At 42.2% G+C, this 23,158-nt stretch overlaps 1 protein-coding gene across 2 annotated transcripts in view; it reads left to right on the top strand.

Annotated features, from left to right (window-relative positions):
- Positions 1–3,810: 3,810 nt before the first annotated feature.
- The window catches only part of CDCA7L (cell division cycle associated 7 like), a 32,264-nt gene continuing 12,916 nt past the window's right edge, over positions 3,811–23,158 (top strand). Inside the window, exons 1-4 of one of the 2 annotated variants that reach the window (XM_030550747.1) lie at positions 3,811–3,894; positions 14,474–14,614; positions 18,603–18,737; positions 19,307–19,663. In XM_030550747.1, coding sequence (XP_030406607.1) covers positions 3,826–3,894; positions 14,474–14,614; positions 18,603–18,737; positions 19,307–19,663 — 702 coding nt within the window. In that variant the 5' untranslated portion in view covers positions 3,811–3,825. Of the gene's footprint in view, positions 3,895–4,095; positions 4,205–14,473; positions 14,615–18,602; positions 18,738–19,306; positions 19,664–23,158 lie in introns of those variants that run through there. The other variant, XM_030550748.1, reaches the window with a different exon arrangement.

Raw genomic sequence — 23,158 nt, 5'->3', positions numbered from 1 at the left:
GCTACTCTGGACCCAATAGTTGTAAAGTAATTTGGGCTAATATATAAGGTTAAGGACGGCTGATGAGCACCTAGGATCTAGTTATATCATCATGTTTCAGATGCTGATGAGAGTATATAGAAAAGGCAATAACACAAAGACGACTGGAACTCAGAAAAGCAGACTTTGAAGTAATGTGAAAAGCAGGAAAGAAAATTGGCAGGAATTCAGTAATGCATAGTAAGGTAAGGTGAGAGCGATTTGAGATACAGTTGGAGAGGTTATAATCAAATTAATTCCAGTAAAATCAAAAAAAGCTAGAAGAGCAACGGAATCCAGAGTGGCTAAACGGGGACATAAAGAGCAGTAGAAGAGACAAAGGATTTAAAAAAACTATTGGGAAGGAGAATGATTGTGAGAGGTACAAAAGTGGAAAATTTAAAAAAAAAAAAAGAATGAAAGCAAGCAAGCAGCAAATGGCATAAAATAGCACAGGATTAGACAGTTCATAATGTATCTGTAACAGCATAACAGCCACACATTTGTACTGTAATAGAATGCAATTTAATTCAATCTAATTTAACACAGGACATTCTAACACAATAATTTGAAATCTGCTGTTCACAATCCAGGCTAGCTCCTTGACAGCTTTTTAACTGAATGGAGTGCTTTATAACATAGACTGTTGGGAACAAGCAAGAGGAGCAGAAACCCAGAGTCAGCAATAGGATATATAAAGGGCAGATCTTTAAGGAATGCATGAGCCTTGTATCACACAAGAAACTATTATATTTTAAAATGTCCACATTTCACTTTTGCTAATATAATACATAATTCTAACCCTCTGTCTACTCTCCCTTCTCCCACTCTCTGAAAAGCTACTTCGATGCTCTGAGTGACAACTGTGGGTTTCTCTATAATGGATGCTGCAAAGCAAACCATTATTTAGATTGTATGCTTTGGCTTAATGGTTTTTTGTTTTCTGGTAACCCCCTTCCTCAAACTCAATTCTAACAAGTAATCCCCATATGGCTAGTATATAGAGCCACAGAAGTACTCTGCTGCTCAACTGGATGGCCCAGGTTAGGAAACAGTTAGTGTTTGTTACATTGAGCAAGATCAAATGGTAAATTACATGAAGCCACCCTTCTGCCATTTGATATATATTTCATGATGTGGGTTTTCTTCTTCTGAAGAAAGTGGTAAAAGGATAGTTTGCTCTTTCTTCCATTACCAGACTGGAAATTTCACAAGAACAGATTTTTGTGTGTGATATTTCTGGTATATACTGGTTTGAAAATTCAAGAATAGACTACAAGAATAGCCAGTCTTGTAGTGTTTGGTATTTCTGTGTCAAAGAAAAGCAGGAAGAAGAGAGGCAAGAGAAAAAAATTAACTTTTTGGTCCTCAGATGTTCACTTTGGGCTAAGGTTTGGGGCAAAAGCTCAGGCTGGTTCATTCATCCTTAGTGGTGATCTGTTACTATGTTCTAGTCACGTAAAACATTCAAGTGATTGAAAAGTGATCTTGTAATAGCGCATCCATCGTGAGCTTCCAACTCCACTATATATTTAATTGCCGGGTCACAGCTACTCAAGTTTACAGTATATATTTTCCAACTACCAGCCCTGCAAATGGAACCTAGAAATGTGAAGTCAAACTATTCATTCTGGCTTCATCCATCTCCACTAATTTTCCACTACAGGGTCTTACACTACAAGACAGTAAGCATCTGGTATTAGGATACTGGACTAGAAGGACCTTTGGTACGATTTACTATTGCAAGTCCTATATTCATAAATTTGTATGTATACTGGCCAAGTAATTGAACCTCACTCATCATAACTGGAGCTTATTGCTGGGAAGCTGGAAGAGACTGTTTTTGATTATTTATTTTTATTTTTCTTCCTGCTATTGGGAATTTGAAAGTAAATATTAAAATAGGAAACTGTTAGAGGGGGAAATTATTTTAAAAACAGATATAAGTTTCTCTTTTTTGCTGTCCTCCAATCTGATTTACTTTTCACCTTTTAAACTATATTTGTTTTCCTTTTGCATTTCTCCTGGTTGGCTATTACAACAAAGCTTATCTGCTTGTACTCAGTTTCACCTTTGGTTTCACTTGTATTAGCACAATATTGCAGTTAAAGGTTGCAAACAGCATAGAAATGTTTAAATACAACCATTTTTTTCATGAAAACCTTTCTATTCCTCATTTTAGGGTTTACAAAACTGTACTTGTACCAAAACCCATATTATATGTGCATAGTTGCAGGCTCAGGGCTTAAACTACCAGAGTACCTTTAAATAGTATTAGCTAAATTTATTTTTAGTTGTTTTTGTTATGGAAGGCAGGGAGAAGGGAACGTGCTGACAATAGACTAAGAAATAAATATTTCATTTGTATTGGAAAGTAATTGTTTCAGTTCTCTCTCTCTCTATCAATAAATAAATCTAGGATAACATCCTGACTCATAGTACACCCTTTTGCAGCCTCAGAGGCATAGCTAAGATCTCTCTTGGCAATGTAAAGCCAGCATAACTGGAGCAGTACTCCCTCACAAGTGTGCTGGAGAATGCTGTGCTGTGGTGATGCAACATATTGGCCCCACAGGGCCGTTACCAGTGACAAAAGTTAAAACAGCTGAGGCTGAAGGAGGGATCAGGGGACTAGTAATATGGCTCTAAGGCCTACCATTCTCCTGATGTACTTGCTTGTGGGGCTTAAATTTCCTTACTTGAAAAGATGGGAGGCTTCACAGTCTTATTTTATCACAAGTCTCATAATATTTTGTGTTTTTCTTAAAGTCTCAGCTGCTGCAGTCACAAATCTTGGCTTTCATTCAAAAAAACAAAAAACACCAAACCCCTAGCTCTTATTTCAGAGAAAAGTTTGAAAATGTGAAACCTACAAACTAAAAAACCAGAAAGCACCAATACAGATCAATTACAAATACCCATGATTTTTATGTCAATCATGATTTTGGGGATTGACTCATCATGAATTCTGAACACTTTGAAGACTGGAAGAACATGGCATCAGCACAGATAAGGAGTTAATAAATGGCTGTGGGACTGACACACAGCCCCTTCAGGGGTGGAGGGGTGACCACCAGCATAGCGAGCAGCAGGTTGGGGAGAAATGGTATGCCTAAGGAACTCACTGTGGTACACATTACCATATCATCACAGCGCCTGCACAATTTTTAATGGATTGATCTTTGCAACACCTCTGTGAAGTAGGGAAAGGCTATTGCCTATTACCCCAATTTTACAGAGAGACTGTGACCAGGCCTACCCTGCAAACTTTCCCCAGCATAAACTAGGTTGGTCTGAGGGATTTGACTGATTTGTGGCCCACATAGCTGTGCCACTGGAGGACCCTAGTGCAGATAGTTATACCAGCAAACTGTGCTTTTCCCAGTATCCCTTATTTCACACAGGGTCGGGGTGGGGAAAGATGACAGACTTAAATCACCTGTATTAGCAACGGTGCAGAGTATTCCTGCTACAAACTGCAACCTCGCTAGCCGTGCATTGCTAGTATAGCTATGCAAAACGCTCCTGGTGTAGACCTGGCCAGCGCTGGGAAGGGAAGGTGGTTGTCCCAACGGGACTATCTGCCTCACTAGCGGGCCACGGGAGCAAAGCCCTCTGCCGGGAGAAGCCTCCCTGCAGCCCGGTCCCCTCCAGCCCAGCCGATGGGTACGTGCTGGTCTCCAGTACAGTGGCAGTGCTGCAATGCACAGCAGCGGGGCCCCTAGTGTCTAGACGCTTCCCAGGTGGAGGGCAGGGCTTGTAATCCCTCTCCCGGAGGAGTAGCCAGGCTGATGGCCAAAGCCTTCCATGGCCCTTCTCCGCCGGGGAACCCAAAGTGTGGCGCGCAGGGCGGGAAGGTGCCGCAGCACTGAAGGGGTAACGCGGGGCTCTCACTCTGTAGGGCCTGTCCCCGCTCCGCGCAACCAACGGGGGCCCCGGGAGCGGGGCTACGAGCGGCGAGCAGGGCTCGGGGGCGGGCCCAGCGCAGCCCGCGCGTCGCCCCCGGGTGGAGCAGGCGGCGGAGGCTGCAGCTGGGCCCCGCGCCCGCCCTGCCCCCGCACGTCCGGGGGAAGCCGCGCTCTGCGGCCCAACGTCGGCGGCGCAGCAGCTTCTGGGCTGGGGCGGCGCGGCGCGTCCCGGGCCCGGGGGGGAGCGCAGCAGGATGGCAGCGGTGACCCAGTGCAAGGTGAGGCGGCCCCGGGCGCGCCTAGAGCCCCCCTCCCGTCCCCGCCCGCAGCGCGCCGGCTCCGCAGGGAGCGGGCCTGGGGCAGCTGGCCGCCAAGTGCCGCCCGTGCGGAGGCGCCCTCGCCAGCTGCGCGCATCTGCCCAGGGAGCGGGTGGCGCCGGTGGCGGGGCATTGTAGCGCCTCTTGCCCCGCGGAGTCGGACCCCTCCGCACCCATTCCGCAGCGGCAGCCCCCGCAGCGGCAGCCCGTGGTTGTTCTCCACCACGTGGAGCGTGTCCTGCTAGGGGAGCTCGCTCGGCAGCCTCTGCAGGGCGTCTTACCCAGCGCTGGGACTAGACCCAGCCGCCGCCGCCGCCTCCTCGCTCTGCTTTCGTCCCTGTCCTCCTCCCGACCCCTCTGCGCATTGCCAAGGGGGAGCCCTTGGTGTTCCCATGAATGGGGAGGGTGATGGGTTGGGGGAGGGGGTCATTGCTCTGTTGGCCTGGCTTTGCTGGCAGACTTGGTCCCTGTATTGTTTACAAGTCTGCCTAGCCCTCAGGTTGGCTCTTAAAAGGCAGTTGATTAACCCTGGTTCTCAGAAAGAAGTTCTCAGTTTCAAATAATGAATCGGTTGCCTGGTGTGGCTGGGAGGTGTTTCCCAGTGTCTTTGTGGGGCTGCTTTTCCTCCGGCGGTTCTCTACACATTTGACGTGCCAGGTTTGGCTTCCCTTTTTAGATATTTTTCACTAGTTTAGTGTGAATCTATTTCTTACATCTTAGATTTGGAATAAAACTTGGGGACGTGATTACGTGCATTTGGAAACATCAGCAATCTAACTGGCAGGGGGCTGGCAACAGGAGGCCCCCGTTTCTTCCTGTTGCATGATAAACAGGGACAGAGTGTTAAAATTCAAAACCCAGGTTGTGAAGCTATATTTAAGTGGACACTACTGCGTTTTAAAAAATTAAAAACTTCTCTCACTTGTGATACTGTGATCTTATATTATAAAACTAAACACTAAAAATAGAATTAATTTGTTGTGGTATTTGTCAAAGCTGAGTGCAAAATACCATTAGGAAAAATAAAGTAATGTTACCGTTATTTGTGGTTAGTTTTTGTATGCTGTCTTTGTTCTCGAGTACTCAAGGAAATTAATAAAAATTGTTTTAAAAACGTATCTTAATATTAGATTTTGTATTTTTAACCATACTTAAAATATTTGGCCTAACCTATTAGTGAGTTTATTTTTATTGTTTTTTAAAAGGGCCGTCTTTTAAAAAAAAAAAGTCTTGGGGCAGTTTGACTTGCACACATTTCAGTAGTGATAGTTTTTTTGCTTCTGTCCTCTTCTTATTTTTATTTAAAATGTTAGTTTAGACCCCAGTCCGATAAATACACATGTGAGTAACATCAAGTATCTCTGTAAATGTTTGCAAGATTGGGGCCTTTGGGGTTTAATTTTACATGTGTGAGTAGTCTTCTTAAACTTCACATGTAAAGAGTAGTTAAAGGGCCACTTAGGCACATAAAGTTACTTGTGAAAGTGTTCACTGGATCAGGCTTAATACATGGTGACTTACACTGGTACATTCTTGGAATCATAATTTCACTGAGGGAAGATTAATGAATCTATTAAGCTTAAGGAAAAGCAGCTTTACATTGTGGGCAGTTGAACACAAACTAGAGCACTTATTAACCTTTCAGAAGCAGAAAGATGTTAAATTAGTACATGGTCTTCCATACAAATACATTAGGAACCTGACATCTGTTCCTGGCTCAGCCCCATCAACTTTAACTGATCCCCAGCGTCTCTCCCATCTGAAAGTGAGGATAACAATGTTAAGGAGTGTTGCAAGGCTATTGGTGCTTGTAAAGTTCTTTGAGATCCTTTGACTGAAGGCAGTTTATGGAAGTGCAAAGTATTAATGCCTGATACTACAAGGAGATGGCATTATTGCCCCCAGTCATGTTCTTACTCAAGGGACAATAGATATAAATAAATATAACATTAGTTTGTTTTTTTAAGAGGAAGTGGAGGGGGAGAAAATGACAATCTTTTCTAATCTTCCTCTTGTTTATTGTGGCACTTTGGGGTTGTTGGTGTTTTTTTTTTTTTGACAGGGCAAGAGGGACTGCCGTCCTGCACTACTACTTCTTCCTTTATTTCTCTGGAGCTCTATCAGTGGATTTGTTTCCTGCTGAGCCACATGGAGCCAGTGCCTTCAGGAGTTCAGATGTATTTCAGGCTTCCTTGTCACGCTGAATCATTATTTAGTCCAGGGATCGGCAACTTTTCAGAAGTGGCGTGCCGAGTCTTCATTTATTCACTCTAATTTAAGGTTTTGCGTGCCAGTAATGTTAACATTTTTAAAAGGTCTCATTCTGTAAGTCTATAATATATAACTAAACTATTGTTGTATGTAAAGTAAATAAGGTTTTTAAAATGTTTTAAGAAGCCTCATTTAAAATTAAATTAAAATGCAGACACCCCGCCTCTCCCCCCCCGCCCCACCGGTGGCCAGGACCTGGGCAGTGTGAGTGCTACTGAAAATCAGCTTGTGTGCTGCCTTTGACACGCGTGCCATAGGTTGCCTACCCCTGATTTAGTCTATCGACTATGTGAGCTCCTTAAAAAACACAGTGAGGGTCAAAGGTTATAAACACAAACTAGTTTGGTGAGATAGTTATGTGACCCCATTTTAGCAAATCGCTAGCCAACTATTCTGAGTCACAAGACCTGCTTTGTTTGTTTATATTGTTTGGTAACCCAAAGGCCTAATTTAAACATACACACTCTACAGATACGGCTATACAAGTGAACCCCAGTTTTACAGATGTCTTTGGAGGCATCCAAAGCTTTCTTGAAATTGGAGGTTTATAAAAACGTGTCAGTTTTTATAGAAATTTAATCCTCAGGACCAAATATACATTTCAGGTATCACAGAGATTCATTTATTTGGAGTTTGTAAAATTGACATTGACTTACAGAATTCAGTGACTCCAGGCAGGTGGACTCAGTTGGCCGCCTGAAGCTCCATTGAAGTCCATGATTCCACAGTGCCAGCTAGCATAATTGGGGTCTATTTTTTTCTATACTGTGTTAGTTTACTTAGTAGTCAACTTAGTGGTTCAATGGTACTGTGCAAGTCTGCTGTCTGGAAAGCTGGGATTCAGAAGTAGATTAGAGCCCTCAGATGAGAGGATGCTGCTTTTGTTTTAGGCAAAATTAAATCAGAAATGACCAGCTTCTGAGTGTGTATCAGTGAAAAATTAGGTATTGTGAAGAAGAGCTGATAGGAGAAATGGGAAACAAGTTGATGTATGGTCACACTATCTATACTGTTCTCGTATTCATGATGTTAGCAGTCTTTTAGGAAAGCATCTTTATGGATTGCAGGTTCACACTATCTATAAAAAGGCAATTGTTCAATCTTATTCCTGTGACTTACAATGTGTGGGTAGACTGCTGTGCCCATGCTGAGCCCCATTAACTTCTGGAGGGCTCCATGTAGGTGCAGCAGTCTGCCCACATTCTGAATTGCAGGATTAGGGCTTTAGTTCCTGATGATAAAGGCTGGTTGGTTGTAATGATAAACAATGGGGAAAGTTATGGCTTCGTGATGATGGAAAATGCTTTTTGTAGGTCTGGGGTTAAAGAAAGAGTCATACCACACAATGTTGTAAATAAATTGTTTGTCATAAAACTTCATGAGAAGTCAGATACTCCTTATTTTAAAATAAAATAACTCAATTTACTTACTAATTAAAAACCACTTAGAAACCCATACTCCAGTCTAGATATATAGAGAGCCAAATTTGCTAAAAATTAGTGGAAGAGTCGTCTTCAATAATAGGTTGGCAATAAAGATCATAGCTTTTCATGAAAAATCCAAAAATTCACAATATACTACGGTGGCGGTAACCTATCTTCCTCTAGGGTGGTATTTAAGTATTCCAAAAGTCTTAATGTTGTGTGATCTCTCAGGTATACCTGCTTTTTTCATCACCTTTTTCTCCACTTCTCCCAAAGCACTTTCATGCATTCTTCCATGACACTTCTTGTGCCTGGAATACTCCATCCCCAAATGCTTTCATAAAGCCCCTACAACTACAACCAACTTATACTATGCTTCTGAAGAGAAACTGTGAACAGATACCAGTTTGTTAAATGGTCAAGAACTTCTGATATCTTCCTTCTGATATCTGTATCTTTTTTTTTTAAACTAACTTATCTGCTTGTTTACATAGCTAATGTGAATGTGTGTAATCATGTGATTCCTATCATTGTCACTCTCCTTCTCTTTCCTCATCTTCCTTCCATTTTTTTTATCAGCCCTTGTTATTATAGTATGTCTTAAATTAGGTCCTGATTCTACAATCATATTCATCTTTATGGATCTGATTGTAGGAGCAAGCCTTGGAATGTAAATAGTACATGGCAAGGAATTCTCTTCCTGTAGTTTTGTTCAGTACCTAGCCCAATGGGGCTATGATCCTGACTGGGGCCGTTGTGTTACTGTAATACAAACAACTATTGTAAGCCTTGAAGTAGGTCTGTGCTCAGAAGTTACACTGTGAAAATCTGTTTTTGGTGCAGCTTCCTCTTGGAATGGGTCAAATGCTGATGGCTTTGCTCATGCAGTTAGGCCTGTTGACGTGCATAGGGTTGTTGCAAATGAGGACTTGTCTACATGCACAGCTGCACCAATTTAAAGTGTGATTTTTAACCTGATTTAGTTAAATTGGTGCAAAAGGATGTGTGGATACACATTTTGCTCTAAACCAAGCTTATTTTGAGTTAACTAAAGTTGATTAAGAAGCAATTTTGGCTAATTTCATTTTAGCTTAATTCTTAAACTGAAATAGGAGGGTTCACACACAAGTTTGCTGAGGTTTAATTAATGATTTAGTTGAACCATGTGTGTAGACAAGACCTAATATTAGCAGTCTTCAGTCCCATGTGTCTTTCTAGTTGTATCTGTTTGGTTAAAAGGGACATTATTTTTAAAGAAATGAGTTAAAAGTTGTTTCAGCTCTCTAGTCTCCCATCTAGTTTTATGGCTTTATAAGCATATTTTTCTGTTTTTTTTGTTTTTAATTCCTGTTGCGTGAAAGACCTATGCAAATAACAGGGGAGACCTAGTGCCTGTACTGTAAACAGGGAAATTGACTATTCACACTGTAAGAGAGATAAGGTAGGTGAGGTAATATTTTTTTATCGTACCAACTTCTGTTGGTGGAATAAGGTCATGAAGAAGAGCTCTGTGTAGCTCGAATACTTGGTGAAAGGTGCAAAAGCAATTGGTCCAGTAAAAGATATTACCTCACCTACCTTGTCTCTCTCATGTCCTAAGGCTAAAATGACCACAGCAACACTATTCACAATATAAACAAACTGCAAAAATAGAGAAAGTGAACTTTCATTCAGTTACACCATCGTCGTCTTATATATTACTTCTGTTTGTTATTGAAAAGGATGCTAACAGTGAGAATGACAATAGTAAGGGAGGTGATAATGATTGGTTGAACAGTGTTGTAGGGTAACTTGTGCATATAATGGCAATACTTGATAGTGCAGTGGAAATGTTTATTATCTTTCAGATTTGTATCCACTGGAGCTCAGAGAGCAACAAACATATATTGTGGGTGTCCCTTTAAATAGTCCCTATTCCTCCTAGCTTGGCAAAACCACAGAGCTGCAGAACAGTGAACTGTATTCTGTTCTGCCCTTTGCATCAACAAAGCTGGCTGCTAAATTCTGATTCCAGAATCTCTACTGCTGCTTCTGTCATCTAAAACAGAAATCACACCACCTGGTTATTTTTCTCTCTAACAATTTGGATGGAATTTGTACTGCTAGCAGTAAGGAAAAATCTTGTTTTTGACTTGTAGAAGGAGAAAATATTATACACATTCTCCATCAATCACATATTGAATACCAAGATGTCACTTAAACTTTGTATTTTCTTATTGTGTTGAAATAGTAACATCTGTTTTAAGCTAGTTTTTGTGTGTATCGTTCTTCGCCTTTGGTTACAATGGGAGCAGAATTGTCAATTTGCATAATCAAATAAGTCAGATTCCCTGAATTACACCAATGCAACACCATCAATTTCACTGTCTCTATCTGGTATCTAATATGAGTGCACTTAAAGTGACTCTTGTACAAAGATCTCAACATTCTTAAAAAAAGGTAGATAAGATACTTCATTATCTCAAATTTAGGGATGAGGAAACTGAGACCTAACAAAGCATTAGGTGCCTGTGTCTTGGGATGCTTTTCAGGTGTCAAATGAAAGGCCAGGTATATTTACAGCTCAGTAAGTGTGGTTATTGTGGAAATGTTTTGATTGTATGCTCTTTGCGGCAGGGACTATCTTTTACCTTAATTTGGAAAGCACTTGGGACATTTTAGGTGCTCATGCAATATAAATATGCATCTTAAAATGTACTATTAATGGAGATGGGCTGAGGAAGTGAAGTTCAGATTTGGATTAGATTTAGGCTACTGTTCATGTTCCAAGCCAAAATGTGCTATATTACCTGTGAAATTCCATCATTTAAAAAGTTCTGATTTGTTATAAGATTTTCCTGGGTGTTCAACATTTTATTTTTTGTGTCACTCTAATGCTCTTGAAAGATATTTGCTCAGATCTCTGCTATATCCCTGCAAATTTAATTTCACTTTAACTGACGTGTTTTATGTTGGAATATTCAGTATAAATTCTCCTTGAGCATATTTGGAGTGTTATTTCCTTTTTTTTTTTTTTAAATACAGTATTCCAGTGTGAAAAATTAGAAACTCTGTGAGGTGCTTCTGTCCTGCAAGTACATTGAGTAGGCAGTTCTCACTCAATTTTTTTAAATGTGTTTAGGGCAAACATGTTTTTGCTGTCTTTGTTTTGTTTGCCAGAATTAAAAGAATAGGATCTAACATTGTAACAACTATTTAGCTGCTTGAATGCATTTTGATTGATCCTTAACAAGAGAATGAAGTGCATGGCTGTCAAAATTTTTCACAACTAATAGAGAATGACACACCATACAAAAGACATTGGCACAGATTCATTTTGGTGTAGCTCTGTTGCTATCAGTACTGTGTTACATCAGGAATAAATTTGGCCTGCTGTGTGAATTCTAGGACTATTGGAAATAAACAAGCTAAATGATGAGAAATGTACAAAGATGTTTTAGTCTGTGCATTTTGTGCCTGCAGCACCAGAGCTGTGTATGTAGTGCTTGATGCACCCGATCCAGAATGTTGTGACGTTTATAAAATTGCTGAACATGGCCTGTGTATAGTGCTTAAAAAGTCTCTCCCCCACCTTGAATGTATTTATTTTTCTTATAACTTATATTTACAGCTTTTAAAAAAAAACACATGCTTTTGCAGCCTGAAACCAGCACACACCCTATAGATCTGTCCATTTCTCCAAAACCCTCATGCTTTAAGAGCTGTTTGACTCTAGTCTTGCTTTGCTCGTGCTTTTCAACTCTGAGCAGGGGCATTGAGATTGAGACAGCTGTGTTTCACAGAGTATTTTCATAAAAGGGGGATAACCAGCAGTTGATGGATTTTAAATTTTTCCTTAAAAACTAACAAAGTTTAAAATAATCTTCAGTTTCATCAAGTTCACCAATCCACTGTTTCCATCCCTTCCCTTCTCCAGCCCCAAATCATCTGCTCTCCCTTTAGAAACAGTGATATTTTCTTTTTGCTTTCACTTTGGGTTTTTGATACAGTTGGAGCCCAGAGTTTTAAAAAAACAGTTATGCATTGTGTGTAGACTGCATAATAGTAAATTGCTGATGAACTGAACAGAATCTCTTAAAGGAGATGGACAGGAAAATGACAGCTCTTGGTGCCAGGAATAGAACTTTTATGATGCACTAGCAGGGTGTCCTATGCAGACTCATTGACTATGTCCACCTTATATAAATCATGCCTTCTTTGCTTCTATTAAATTAAACCATTTAGCTGGAATGGAGACTCCTGAACATTTTAATGAGACTCTTGAAAATCAAAGGGAGGGGGTCACAAACTGAAAGTCTCTTTTGAAGTTCTGCAGCAAGTTACTTTAATCAGAGCCCCTCAGTATCAGAGAGATCAAAAAAAGGTCCTCTACTGGGAAGGTATGTTTTTTTTTCCTTTGTTCATAATCAGTAATTACACCCCCATAATGGCTCCTCTGGTGCAGATGCAGAAGTAATAGACGACGAAGAAATTAGTTAGGCATACAGTAATCGCAGCAGTGGCTAGCTCAGCTGTACAATAGCACAAGAACTAATGCAGTTGTTCCTGGAAGCAATTTATTCATAGCAACAAGGCTCACAGCTCCTTGTATGTTTTTCCATTAAGTCATTAAAATGTATAATGCTCCATTTTTAACCCTTCTCTGTTGAGTGAAGAATGACATTTCTCCACAACGAAGGAGTGGGATTCTGGCTGCCCATATTTGGGGACTGGGGAGAATTCCAGAACTCTGGTATGGGTAGTGCAGCTCCAGCTGAAGTGCGTTAGTGAATTAGCTGAGTGATTGAGCTGCTTTCTGTCTGCTAGCTTGGGCCAGTTGTTTAGTGACTGATTCTGATCTTAAACCAGTGTAAGTCAGGACTGAATCTGGTTACGTCTGTGGAGATTTTCTGGCAAAAAAAAAAGTATGAGATTAAAATTAGCACATAGATGTTCTTACACACTTTATTATTATTATTACACACTTGCCAAGTAGAAGTTGTCCAGTAACGTGATTGATTCTTCCCACCCCCCACCTCCAATGTTTGGAAAATGGCAATTACCATTTGGAAAAACTTTGCTCTTGGCAAAGATGAAAGATTGAGAAAATCTGTGTCATCTTGGGTTATTTAGAAACTTCTTATTTTTGTCTGCTAATGGAGATATGCAGAATGCCATGTGTCTATCTGAGCTCACTTAGGGAGCATTCTCTCTGTAACATAAAACTTTGTGAACTCTGTTTGAAGATCACATCCTTATCATCAAACAGTTCTGGATCTCTCTCCTGCATTCTTGTGCTTTCATCAGTTTCACTGGAACTTGCATGTGGGGAACGAGTTCAGAATATGCAAGAGAGATCCATACAATGAGTAAGAGAAGGTTGCCTGAAGTGTACATATTGCTCTGAGGATGAACTCCCTGGTCACTGGTGAGCAGTTTGGGCACTTGAGTAGACACTGTTTAGCTAAGCATATCTTTCCTAAAGCATTCTGTTGTTCAAGTAATGCTAAGTTTGAATCAGTGTATAAATTTGTATTCTGAAGGACTCTAGGGTAAGCACAATGCAGAGCACCTTCTGTTCCACTTTGTACAGTTGGGCATATTCATTCAGTCAGGCAATATGCAAAAGCTCTAAATGGTATCGGCTTGAGAGCTGCCTTAAGACCTCCTTTACCATCTCTGACCTGCCACCGTTATTTAGGCTTATCTAGAATGTTAGACTGTGATGTCACAAAAGGGAAGCTCTGGGTGCTGGTGGCAGAACTTCCTTAGCCTTTGGGCTGTGCCCCTGGAATTCGCTCCTTGTGTGAAAGTATGTTTAAACACAGACCTGATCATTTTAAGAAGACGTGGAAGATGTCTTTGTCCAGAGCTTCCCAACTGCTTAACTCATGGGCTCCTAGCTGACAAAGCTCTTGGCAGCATGCGTTTGGTTTGTCTTATTGAATGGCCCAAAATAAGCCTTGTGTGGTGATTAGTATCAAATGCATATTATTAATTTTATTTTTAAAAACATTGCAAACTATTGTTTATTATAACTCTAAATATCGTTACAAAAAGGATAAAACCCTACAATTGAAGTCTCTTTGCACAGACAGACTTTTCTGAAATGCCTGAAATCAGTGACAGTACTCATTTTTGAACAGTTTGCTGTCATTGGATTGCAGGTGGTAGTGAGTTTGAAGATATTACTTAAACCTTGATCTAAAGATCAATACGACATATTTCTGTGATTAAAATCAGTAGCCTCAATCCTGCAAACACTTTTATGTATTGTGCTTATCTTTACTCCCATGAGCTGTCCCACTGAGTGAAGTTAAGCACATGCAGAAGTGTTGGTAGGACTGGGGCCCGTATTTATACATTATACACAGCATCCTGTGGCATTTGGCTTATTGAGATACAGTTCTGCTTCACATATTCTATATAATATATATTTGTATGTGAATAAGAGACTGACAAATGAACAAGAGGCTGCTATTCCCATTAGAGCTTTTAGTAGATTATTATTGCAATGAGTGACTTTATATTCCATCTCATTTTTAATTGAAAACAGATACCCAAGGAAGTGGCTGACATTTTTAATTCCCCCAGCGATGACGAGGATTTTCTTGGTTTTGGAGATGATGCTCCCACGCAAACCTTGTCATCAGAAGACAGTTCTGATAGTTTTGATTCATTGGAGTCAGCAAAAAAGGTAGGAACATTTTATCATAAACCCTAGTGTATTGGTTTGGAACCGTAAAACTTCTTTGAATTTGTTTCAGGGCAGCGCTTACCTTAACTCTTGGCAGAAGTGGAAATCTATAATCCTTTTATTAGAACCAAAAAACCACTCGCCTTTAATTCCTTTTAATTTGTAATGATCTTTTAAAAAGGGTCTTATATGAATGAAATCCATTCTCCTTTCTGTATTAGGGGGAGAGCCTAGAGTGAGTTTGGTATTCTTAACTTGCCCACATAGCATGTAGGCAAGAATAATGGCCATTCAGTGATAGCCTATGCTAGAGAATGCGTTACAGCTCAGTAAAATGTGTTGTTATGAATCACTTGCATGTCTGCAGTACTGAAGTGGGATTCCATTGGAACCTCACTATGACGGGTTGGATCACAGAAATCCCCTTGGGAACTGCCACCTGATGTGCCAAGACTACTTCTGCTCCTGCTTTCCTGCCCTGACAGCTCAGGACTCCAGCACCCTGTCTTCCTCAGCCAGATACACCAGTTTACTCCAACACAGACCCAGGGTCTAAACCACGTGCCCCAAAGCTGCAGACTTAACCGGAAAGCAGCTAACAGAAGTATTCCTGTCTTTAGCACTCAGATGCCCAACTCCCAGTGGGGTCTAAACCCCAAATAAATCCGTTTTACCCTGTATAAAGCTTACATATACTCTGGGTTAATTAATAAGTAAACAGTGATTTTATTAAATACAGAAAGTAGGATTTAAGTGTTTCCAAGTAGTGACAGAGAGTGAATTACCAAGTAAAATAAAATAAAATATGCAAATCTAAGTCTAATACAGTAATAAAACTGAGTACAGATAAAATCTTAGCCTGAGAGATGTTTTAATAAGTTTCTTTCATAGACCGGATGCCTTCCTAGTCTGGGCACAGTCCTTTCCCCTGGTACAGCCCTTATTCCAGCTCAGGTGGTAGCTAGGGGATTCCTCATGATGGCTGCCTCATTTGTTCTGTTCCACCCATTTATATGTCTTTTGCATAAGGCGGGAATCCTTTGTCCCTCTCTGGGTTCCCACCCCCTCCTTCTCAATGGAAAAGCACCAGGTTAAAGATGGATTCCAGTTCAGGTGACATGATCACATGTCACAGTAAGACTTCATTGCTCACTTGCCAGCACACACGTGTACAGGAAAACTTACAGGTAAAACAGAGCCATCTGCAGTCAATTGTCCTGGTTGATGGGAGCCATCAAGATTCCAAACCACCATTAATGGCCCACACTTTGCACAATTACAATAGGCCCTCAGAGTTGTATTTCATATTTCTAGTTTCAGATACAAGAGTGGTACATTTATACAAATAGGATGATCACACTCAGTAGATATAAGCTTTGTATATTCAAACTCATTAGCATATTTTCATAAAATCACATAGAGAGCAACATCACAGTCACTCTTTTTGAGTTGGAGGGGGAAAGTGTGAGGAGAAGGACACTGGGAAGAGCAGGGAGCAAAGAGGAGAAACCGAAAGCGAAGTTTACTGGGCTTGACCGCCATGAACTTACATCTGGTTTTTAATGATACGGGGCAAAGCTAGCGAAGAGATTCAAGAAAGGGATGGCATAGCACGCTGCAAGGAAAAAGTTGGCTTTCGTGGTGTTTTGGATAGACTGCAGGGGGAAGATGTGAGCAAAAGAGACAGAGTAATCACAAAGATGACTCTTGCTTGGACAAAGATTTCAGTAGTGATGTTAATTATGAAAAAGCAGATTTTAATTATATTGAAGGGGAAGAAGCAACAGTATTGGGATGTTATGGATGAGAGGTAAGTTGGAGATTTCCCTAGGGAAGAATTATCCTATAAAGAGCAAAAGGGTGGGAAGGGAAGAAAAGCTCTGCAGGGTGGAATTGGGCAGGAAAGGGCAAAGAAGTTGGGGTGATCAGTATAAATAGGGTCATATTTGTGCCTTAGTAGTTCACAGGGAGTTAGATAACAAATGCTGTTATCAGTATAGAGTTTTGCATGTCTCTTCTCTTGCAGAGTTTCCTGAATGTCTCTCCTGTAATCTCATTTGTGTCACTTAAACATTAGCTTAAGCCCTAGCTACGTTGCTCAGGGCTGTGAAATATTTCGCTCCCTGAGCACTGTAGTTAGGCAACCTAACCCCCAGTATAGGTGCAACTAGGTCCATGGAAGAATTTGTCTATTAATCTAGCTACCACCTCTTGAAGAGGTGTTTTAACTTCATAGACGAAAAATCCCTTCTGCCAATGCAGAAAGCACCTATGTTACAGCACTACAGCAGTGTAACTGCATTGCTGCAGGTCTGCTGCTGTAGCCCGTGTAGTGTAGACATAGCCTAGTTGCACTTGTTCCTCCTTGCTTGTTTGCTTCCTGTGTAGTAAAATTATGGTTAAGGACACTTCTGTATAGGAAATGCCACACTTTACTGTTCTTGCACATCACTGGTCCTCGTTCCCAATTTTTCAGTCACTGTAACAGAGCTAACAAACTGACTGACAGTCTTTCTAGCCAGCGCTGCAAAGTTTTATGCAAGTACAGAGTGAACACAAACTTCAGTTCTTCTCAAAGAGAAATACAGTTTCTCTTAAAGTTACTTCCCTTTTGTGTTTGCTCCTTTCTCAAGCAGCTGCACTGCAGCTATCAACAAAAGAACAAAGTAATTTTGCTCTGAGAAAACTCACTCCAATTACCCATAATAATTTGTAGGAGATGTTTTAAGTGTAAAGAAACAGTATATGCAATGATTTTTCCTCTAGTCCCCTGCAAGTTTTTCCACTCATCTATTTTATCTATTTTTCACCAGATATTTTCTCAACATAAAGAAGTGTATAATTAACATCGGGGATGGGAGGGAATTGAAGGAGAGAATAAAGATATTTAGCCAAGTGCAGTTGTATGAGAGGTCATTTCTGTATCTTGTGTGGGAGTTACACATCCAAGGAAAACTGGAGAAGTAAACTGTCTCAAGTGAAGGATGCTGAGTTTCAAACGGCAGGTGCTGTGCGATTGTGTGTACATCCCCTGCCCTGAGCTAGTCCTGTTTTTCAAGATAGCAATAACAACACGTTGACAGATGCTCTGAAGCTTTTCTATATTGTTTCATTTAAAATCTCCCTTCCTCATCATGGAATGTATATTATTGCTTTTTTGTTATATGTATAGTAAACCCATTGTAAAGATGGTATGCAAAGGGGAAAAATGGGCTTCAGCCCTTTTTAAGTAGATGATATGCAAGCAAGACCCAAAAGGCATTTGTTTTTTATTTATTTATTTACTTACTTTCTTTTGTGGAAAATATTTTTCTTTCCATTAGTTTTTAACATTAGAAATTTGCTTTCTGTCTAGCTTGGAAAACCCTGTGATGACTGGAGAGTTGTTAAAATGATACTGCAAGAGCAAAGAAAGAGAATGGAAGTTGAGCAAAAGGGATTTTTAGTTAGTTTGTTTAAAACTTTTCAATTTTGTTTTCACTTACTTTACTTCAGTGATGAACTGATTTTTTGGAGAGAGGGAACCTTTGCTGATTAAGCTCCCTCTTCCACCAAAGTGTGAAAGGTAACAATATACATCTTCTGAGACTGCAATACCAATGAACCCAGAGAAGACTAAAGTTGATATTTCTGACGTTTAAAAAAAAATATTAATTTTTTTTAATAAAGCAAATCCTTCTCAGGTCTGCTTTATGCACCATAATGAAGCAAAAAAGACACAAACTCAATTTAAAAAAAGTCACCTTTTAAAAAAATAGCCGAACTGGAGAGTATCTATGTTCATTTGAAATAACTGATAGGGCTGAAATCCAGTGTGTCTTTTTCTTGTGACAGGTTTTGCATTTAACATTTTCACAGGAACACACCATCTGCTCAGTAACCCCTTAACATTAAGCATTTTCTGATTTGGATTGGAAAAGTTACATGAATGCTCTTTGTATGGCAAACTGCGTCCTCCTGTTGTGATTTTTGTATGCTTGCTCAACAGGATGTTCGATTTCAATCCAAGTACCTGACTGAGGAACTGAGGAGAATTTTCACTGAAGACACTGATTCAGAAAGTGAAGTGTTTGAAGGCTTTGCTCCAAGTGACCTGGATGTAAACAATGCGAATGGAATGATGGTAAAGCTAGCATTTTCATTGTGTTCAGACATGCAATACAGACTCCTCCCTCCCCTTTCTTCTTTCTTTGTGTAATCCTCTTGTTTTCATACAGCTGGTTGAAATTTATTTTGTTATTTAATAATGTCAAATGTTTGTGCTGAAGATAAATGTTGTATTACATTAATAAAAGACAAATTTTCCTTAATATTTAATATCATAAAAGCCAGAGACGGAAAATATCTACTAGTGCATGTAATGAAGTACCATCTGCTTAAGGGAAAGAGGATTGGTTACTGTTCACAGTGGATGAAATTCACTCTTGTGCAGGGGTCCAGCACAAAATCTATGCGTTACTTAAGTCCCACATCCTTATATAATTAATGGGCATTGCACTGGTCTCTGCAAAGGGCAGAACTGCACCCACTGTGAACATTTTTTTTTTTTTATTGTTGGTTTAGCTAAACACTAGATGAAGTTTCCAGTTTTTCCGATTCTTATAGTAATAGTCTGTGCTAATAATGAGGATAAAAAGTGGCCTGTTCCCATGTGACAGCTGTCAGTATAACATTAATTATCTCTGCTTTCAGCCAGTGAAGTCAGATTTGAGTGATGGAGAGAACAATAATTTCTCTTTACTGGGTAGTGAGGAGGAGGAGGAAGAAGAGAAGGCTTCCCCCAAGAGAAGAAGCTTTGGTCTTCGTGTGGCATTTCAGTTCCCCACAAGAAAGTCTGCCAAGAAGAAGGTGCCTGAACCAACTTTTTCCAAGCTACACTTGCAAGACAATAACCCCCCTAAAACTCTCACAAGAGAGAAAAGCAGCAAGCGATGGAAGAAACTGGAGGGCTCTGCCTCTGAGTCTGAGGAGGATGTCAAAGAGACTCATGAAGAAAGCTCTAGTGCCCTGCTTAAAAGAGCCATAAACATCAAAGAAAATAAAGCCATGGTAAGACGAAGCAGACAAAAGCCAGTACTCACTAATGGCATGTCTTCACTAAAGAGTTTACTGGGTGATTGGCATCCAAGTCTAAGCACTCAGGTTAGCTCTGCCTGGTTGTGAACAGCCACACTGCAAAGCCACACTTAAGTTACTGTGTCCATAGTGGTGCTGCACTCTTTTATATGTGTGTCACTAGGCCTTTTGGGAGGATATCCCACGGTTCTTTGTGCTACAGTAAACTGAGCCACTCCCAGTGAATTGTGGGAGTACTTGTCTGGCCTGGGCTCACTGGGAGAATGTGGGAAGGCATTGGAGTGGTTTACTTTGTGTTCTTACTACAAAGTGTGTGAGTTACCTGCCTGAGTGAAATCCTCAGCTGAGTTCTAGCCTATATACCCTGAGCCTTGCCAGCTAGCTTGGGTTGAAAGTACCATAAAACTCAGGGTAGAGGCTTTTATATATGGATGGGAGCAGGATTACGGGGCAACAACTGAGTAAGAGTCCAGGTTAACTCTGTAGTGAAGACACACCTTATAACTAGATCCTATCAAAAAGCATTGCCATCCATTAACTTTAAATGATCTATTGTGTCATTATACAACAGAGTTGCTAATTTACATTGGCTGAGAAACCTATTGCAGTTTACTAAATGGAAAAATAAGATAAAGCAATCAAGACTTTTGCATCTCTAAGTGTATGTTCACTTGTTTGAGAAAAGACGGTTACTCACCTTTGTAACTGTTGTTCTTCGAGATGTGTTGCTCATATCCATTCCAGTTAGGTGTACGCGCCGCGCGTGCACATTCGTCGGAAAACTTTTACCCTAGCAACTCAGTGGGCCGGCAGGTCGCCCCCTAGAGTGGCGCCACCATGGCGCTCCATATATACTCCTGCCGGCCCACCCGCTCCTCAGTTCCTTCTTGCCGGCTACTCCGACAGTGGGGAAGGAGGGCGGGTGCGGAATGGATATGAGCAACACATCTCGAAGAACAACAGTTACAAAGGTGAGTAACCGTCTTTTCTTCTTCGAGTGATTGCTCATATCCATTCCAGTTAGGTGAATCCCAAGCCTTACAAAGGCGGTGGGGTCGGAGTGAAAAGTGGCAGAATAAAACTGCTGAGCCAGAGGCTACAGCCTCTCTTGACTGCTGAACCAGGGCATACTGCGAAGCAAAGGTATGGACCGAGGACCAATGGAGCTTCGCGACAGATCTCGTGGGTAGAAACACGAGCCAGCAAGGCGGCAGATGAAGCCTGAGCCCTGGTAGAATGCACGGTGATGTGGCTTGGGGAAATATGAGCCAAATCATAACAAGTGGGGATGTCCGCCATCACCCCAGATGAGATCCTCTGAGAGGAAAACAAGCAAGCCCTCTCTTTGGCCCGCTACCGGGGCAGAGCTGGGGCACCTTAGGAAATGATTCTGTCAGCACAATATAATGCGAGCACTCCACAGATGTTCAAGGAGTGCAATGGTTATGCCCATTGCGTTGAGCTGTGGGTAACATGAAAGGCCAAAACACCTTAGGGAGGAAAGCCGGGTGCGGTCATAACTGCACCTTGTCTTTGCGGAACCTTCGTAAGAGCTCTGATCTCAGAGACTCGTCTGGCCAAGACTAGGTTGAGGTCCCAGGGCGGGGCTGGGCGGCGCACCCGAGGGTGCAAGCGCTCCAAGCCCTTGAGGGACCTCGAACCCATAGAGCGTGGGACACTGAACGTCCATTTTAGCCTGCTGGAAGGTAGGGATGGCTGTTGAGAGTATCCTCAGCGATGATACCGCCAGATCCTGCCGCTGAAGGCCAGAGGCAGGCCAAATAGAGGGATCGAGACCTCAGCAGGAGCAAGATCGAGCGTACTGCAGCTGTAAAGGAAACGCTTCCACCTGGCCCGGTACGTTGACCAGGTGGAAGGCTGCCTGTCACCCCGACTCAGGTACGCAGGAGCCACCGTGAGGCGAAGGGGCTGCAGGTCCGAGTGACGAAGCCTGTCATTGCCCTGAGTGATGGGGTCTGGGCTGACAGGCCGAGCAACGTGGTATGCCAGTGCTGCCTGGACCACTCTGGAGTGATCATGATGATGCGCACTCTGCCCCTGCGGAGTTTAAGCAGGACCTAACGAACCAGTGGGAACAGTGGGAAGGCATAATGCAGTTGGCCGTTCCACGGCATCAGGAATGCGTCCAAGATCGATTCCGAGGAGAGACCTTGGAAGGAGCAGAACACCTGGCATTTCCTGCTCTCGCGGTGAGCGAATAGGTCTGTGTGAGGAACCATCTCCACTTCCGGAAAGCGGGACGCCTCACATGGGGCAGAGTGATGACTCGTAAGACATGAAAGACCTGCTGAGTCAAAGAGTTAAGACGTTCCGAACGCCTGGGAGAAAGGACGTCGCCAGCTCCATCAAGTGGGCCATGCAAAAGACCCGGAAATGGATGGCCTCCTGACAAAAAAAAGGGGGGAGGACTATGTCCCCCCTGAATGCTTATGAAGCACCTGGCCATTGTGTTGGCTGTAAACACCGAGATACAACGGCCTCGCAGCTGCCGCTGGAACCCCTGGCATGCCAGGCGGACTACTCTCATTTTTGGGGCATTAATGAGGAATGCCAGCTCCCTAGAAGACCGAAGGCCTTAAGCTCGGAGGTGACCATGAGCACTCGAGCAGAGAGATGATGCGTCCGCCGTCAGGGGCAGTGAGGGCTGGGGCGGATAAAACCGCATCCCTGTCCACACCAAGGAGGGAGTTAGTCACCACTCTAGGGAGCCTAAGGCGTTCGAGGGAACGGTGACTACCATGACCATTGGCTCCCTGTCCAAGCGGTACGCCGAGGTGGGCCGGACTTGGAGAGGACGGAGGCGGAGCTTGGCGTGTTTGGTTACAAACTTGCGGGCAACCATGGACCCAGGAGACTGAGACAAGAACGAGCTGAGGTCGTTGGGAAAGCCTTCAGACCTCAGATGATTGTTGCCATCGCCTAAAACCGCAGTTGTGATAAGCAGGCTCCGGCTAGGTAGGAGACCAAGATAGCCCCTAGGAAGCCCAACCTCTGCGTGGGAACCAGAGTGGATTGCTCTATAGTAATCATCAGGCCTTGACCTGTGAATAAGACCGTGACGATGCCCACGGGCTGAGTGGTTTGTGTCTCAGAGTCTCCTCGGATAAGCGAATCGTCCAAATACGGAAAACGCATATCCGACATCAGCGACGGTAGGCGGCGACTATGGCCGTAAACCGGGAATATTCACTGCTGGCTATAAAGCGGAGGCATCTCCGTGCGGAGGGAAGATGGCATTGCGAAAGTACGCGTCCTTCCTATCCAGGGTGGCATAGTAGCCCCCAGGAGGCAAGGATGGAATAATGGTTCCCAGGGATACCCTGCAGAACTTCAACCTTATCCCAAACCGGTTGAGTCCGTGCAGGACCAGGGAGGTCTGAGACCTGTGTTCGAGTGGGGGACTAGGGCATAACGGGAGTAAAACCCCTAGCCCCTTTCGTCCGCTGA

Source organism: Gopherus evgoodei, chromosome 2 (genome assembly GCF_007399415.2).
Source record: "Gopherus evgoodei ecotype Sinaloan lineage chromosome 2, rGopEvg1_v1.p, whole genome shotgun sequence".
Taxonomy (NCBI): Eukaryota; Metazoa; Chordata; order Testudines; family Testudinidae; genus Gopherus; species Gopherus evgoodei.
The sequence above is the reverse complement of the archived record's forward strand: the minus strand, read 5'-3'. Positions and strand labels throughout refer to the sequence as shown.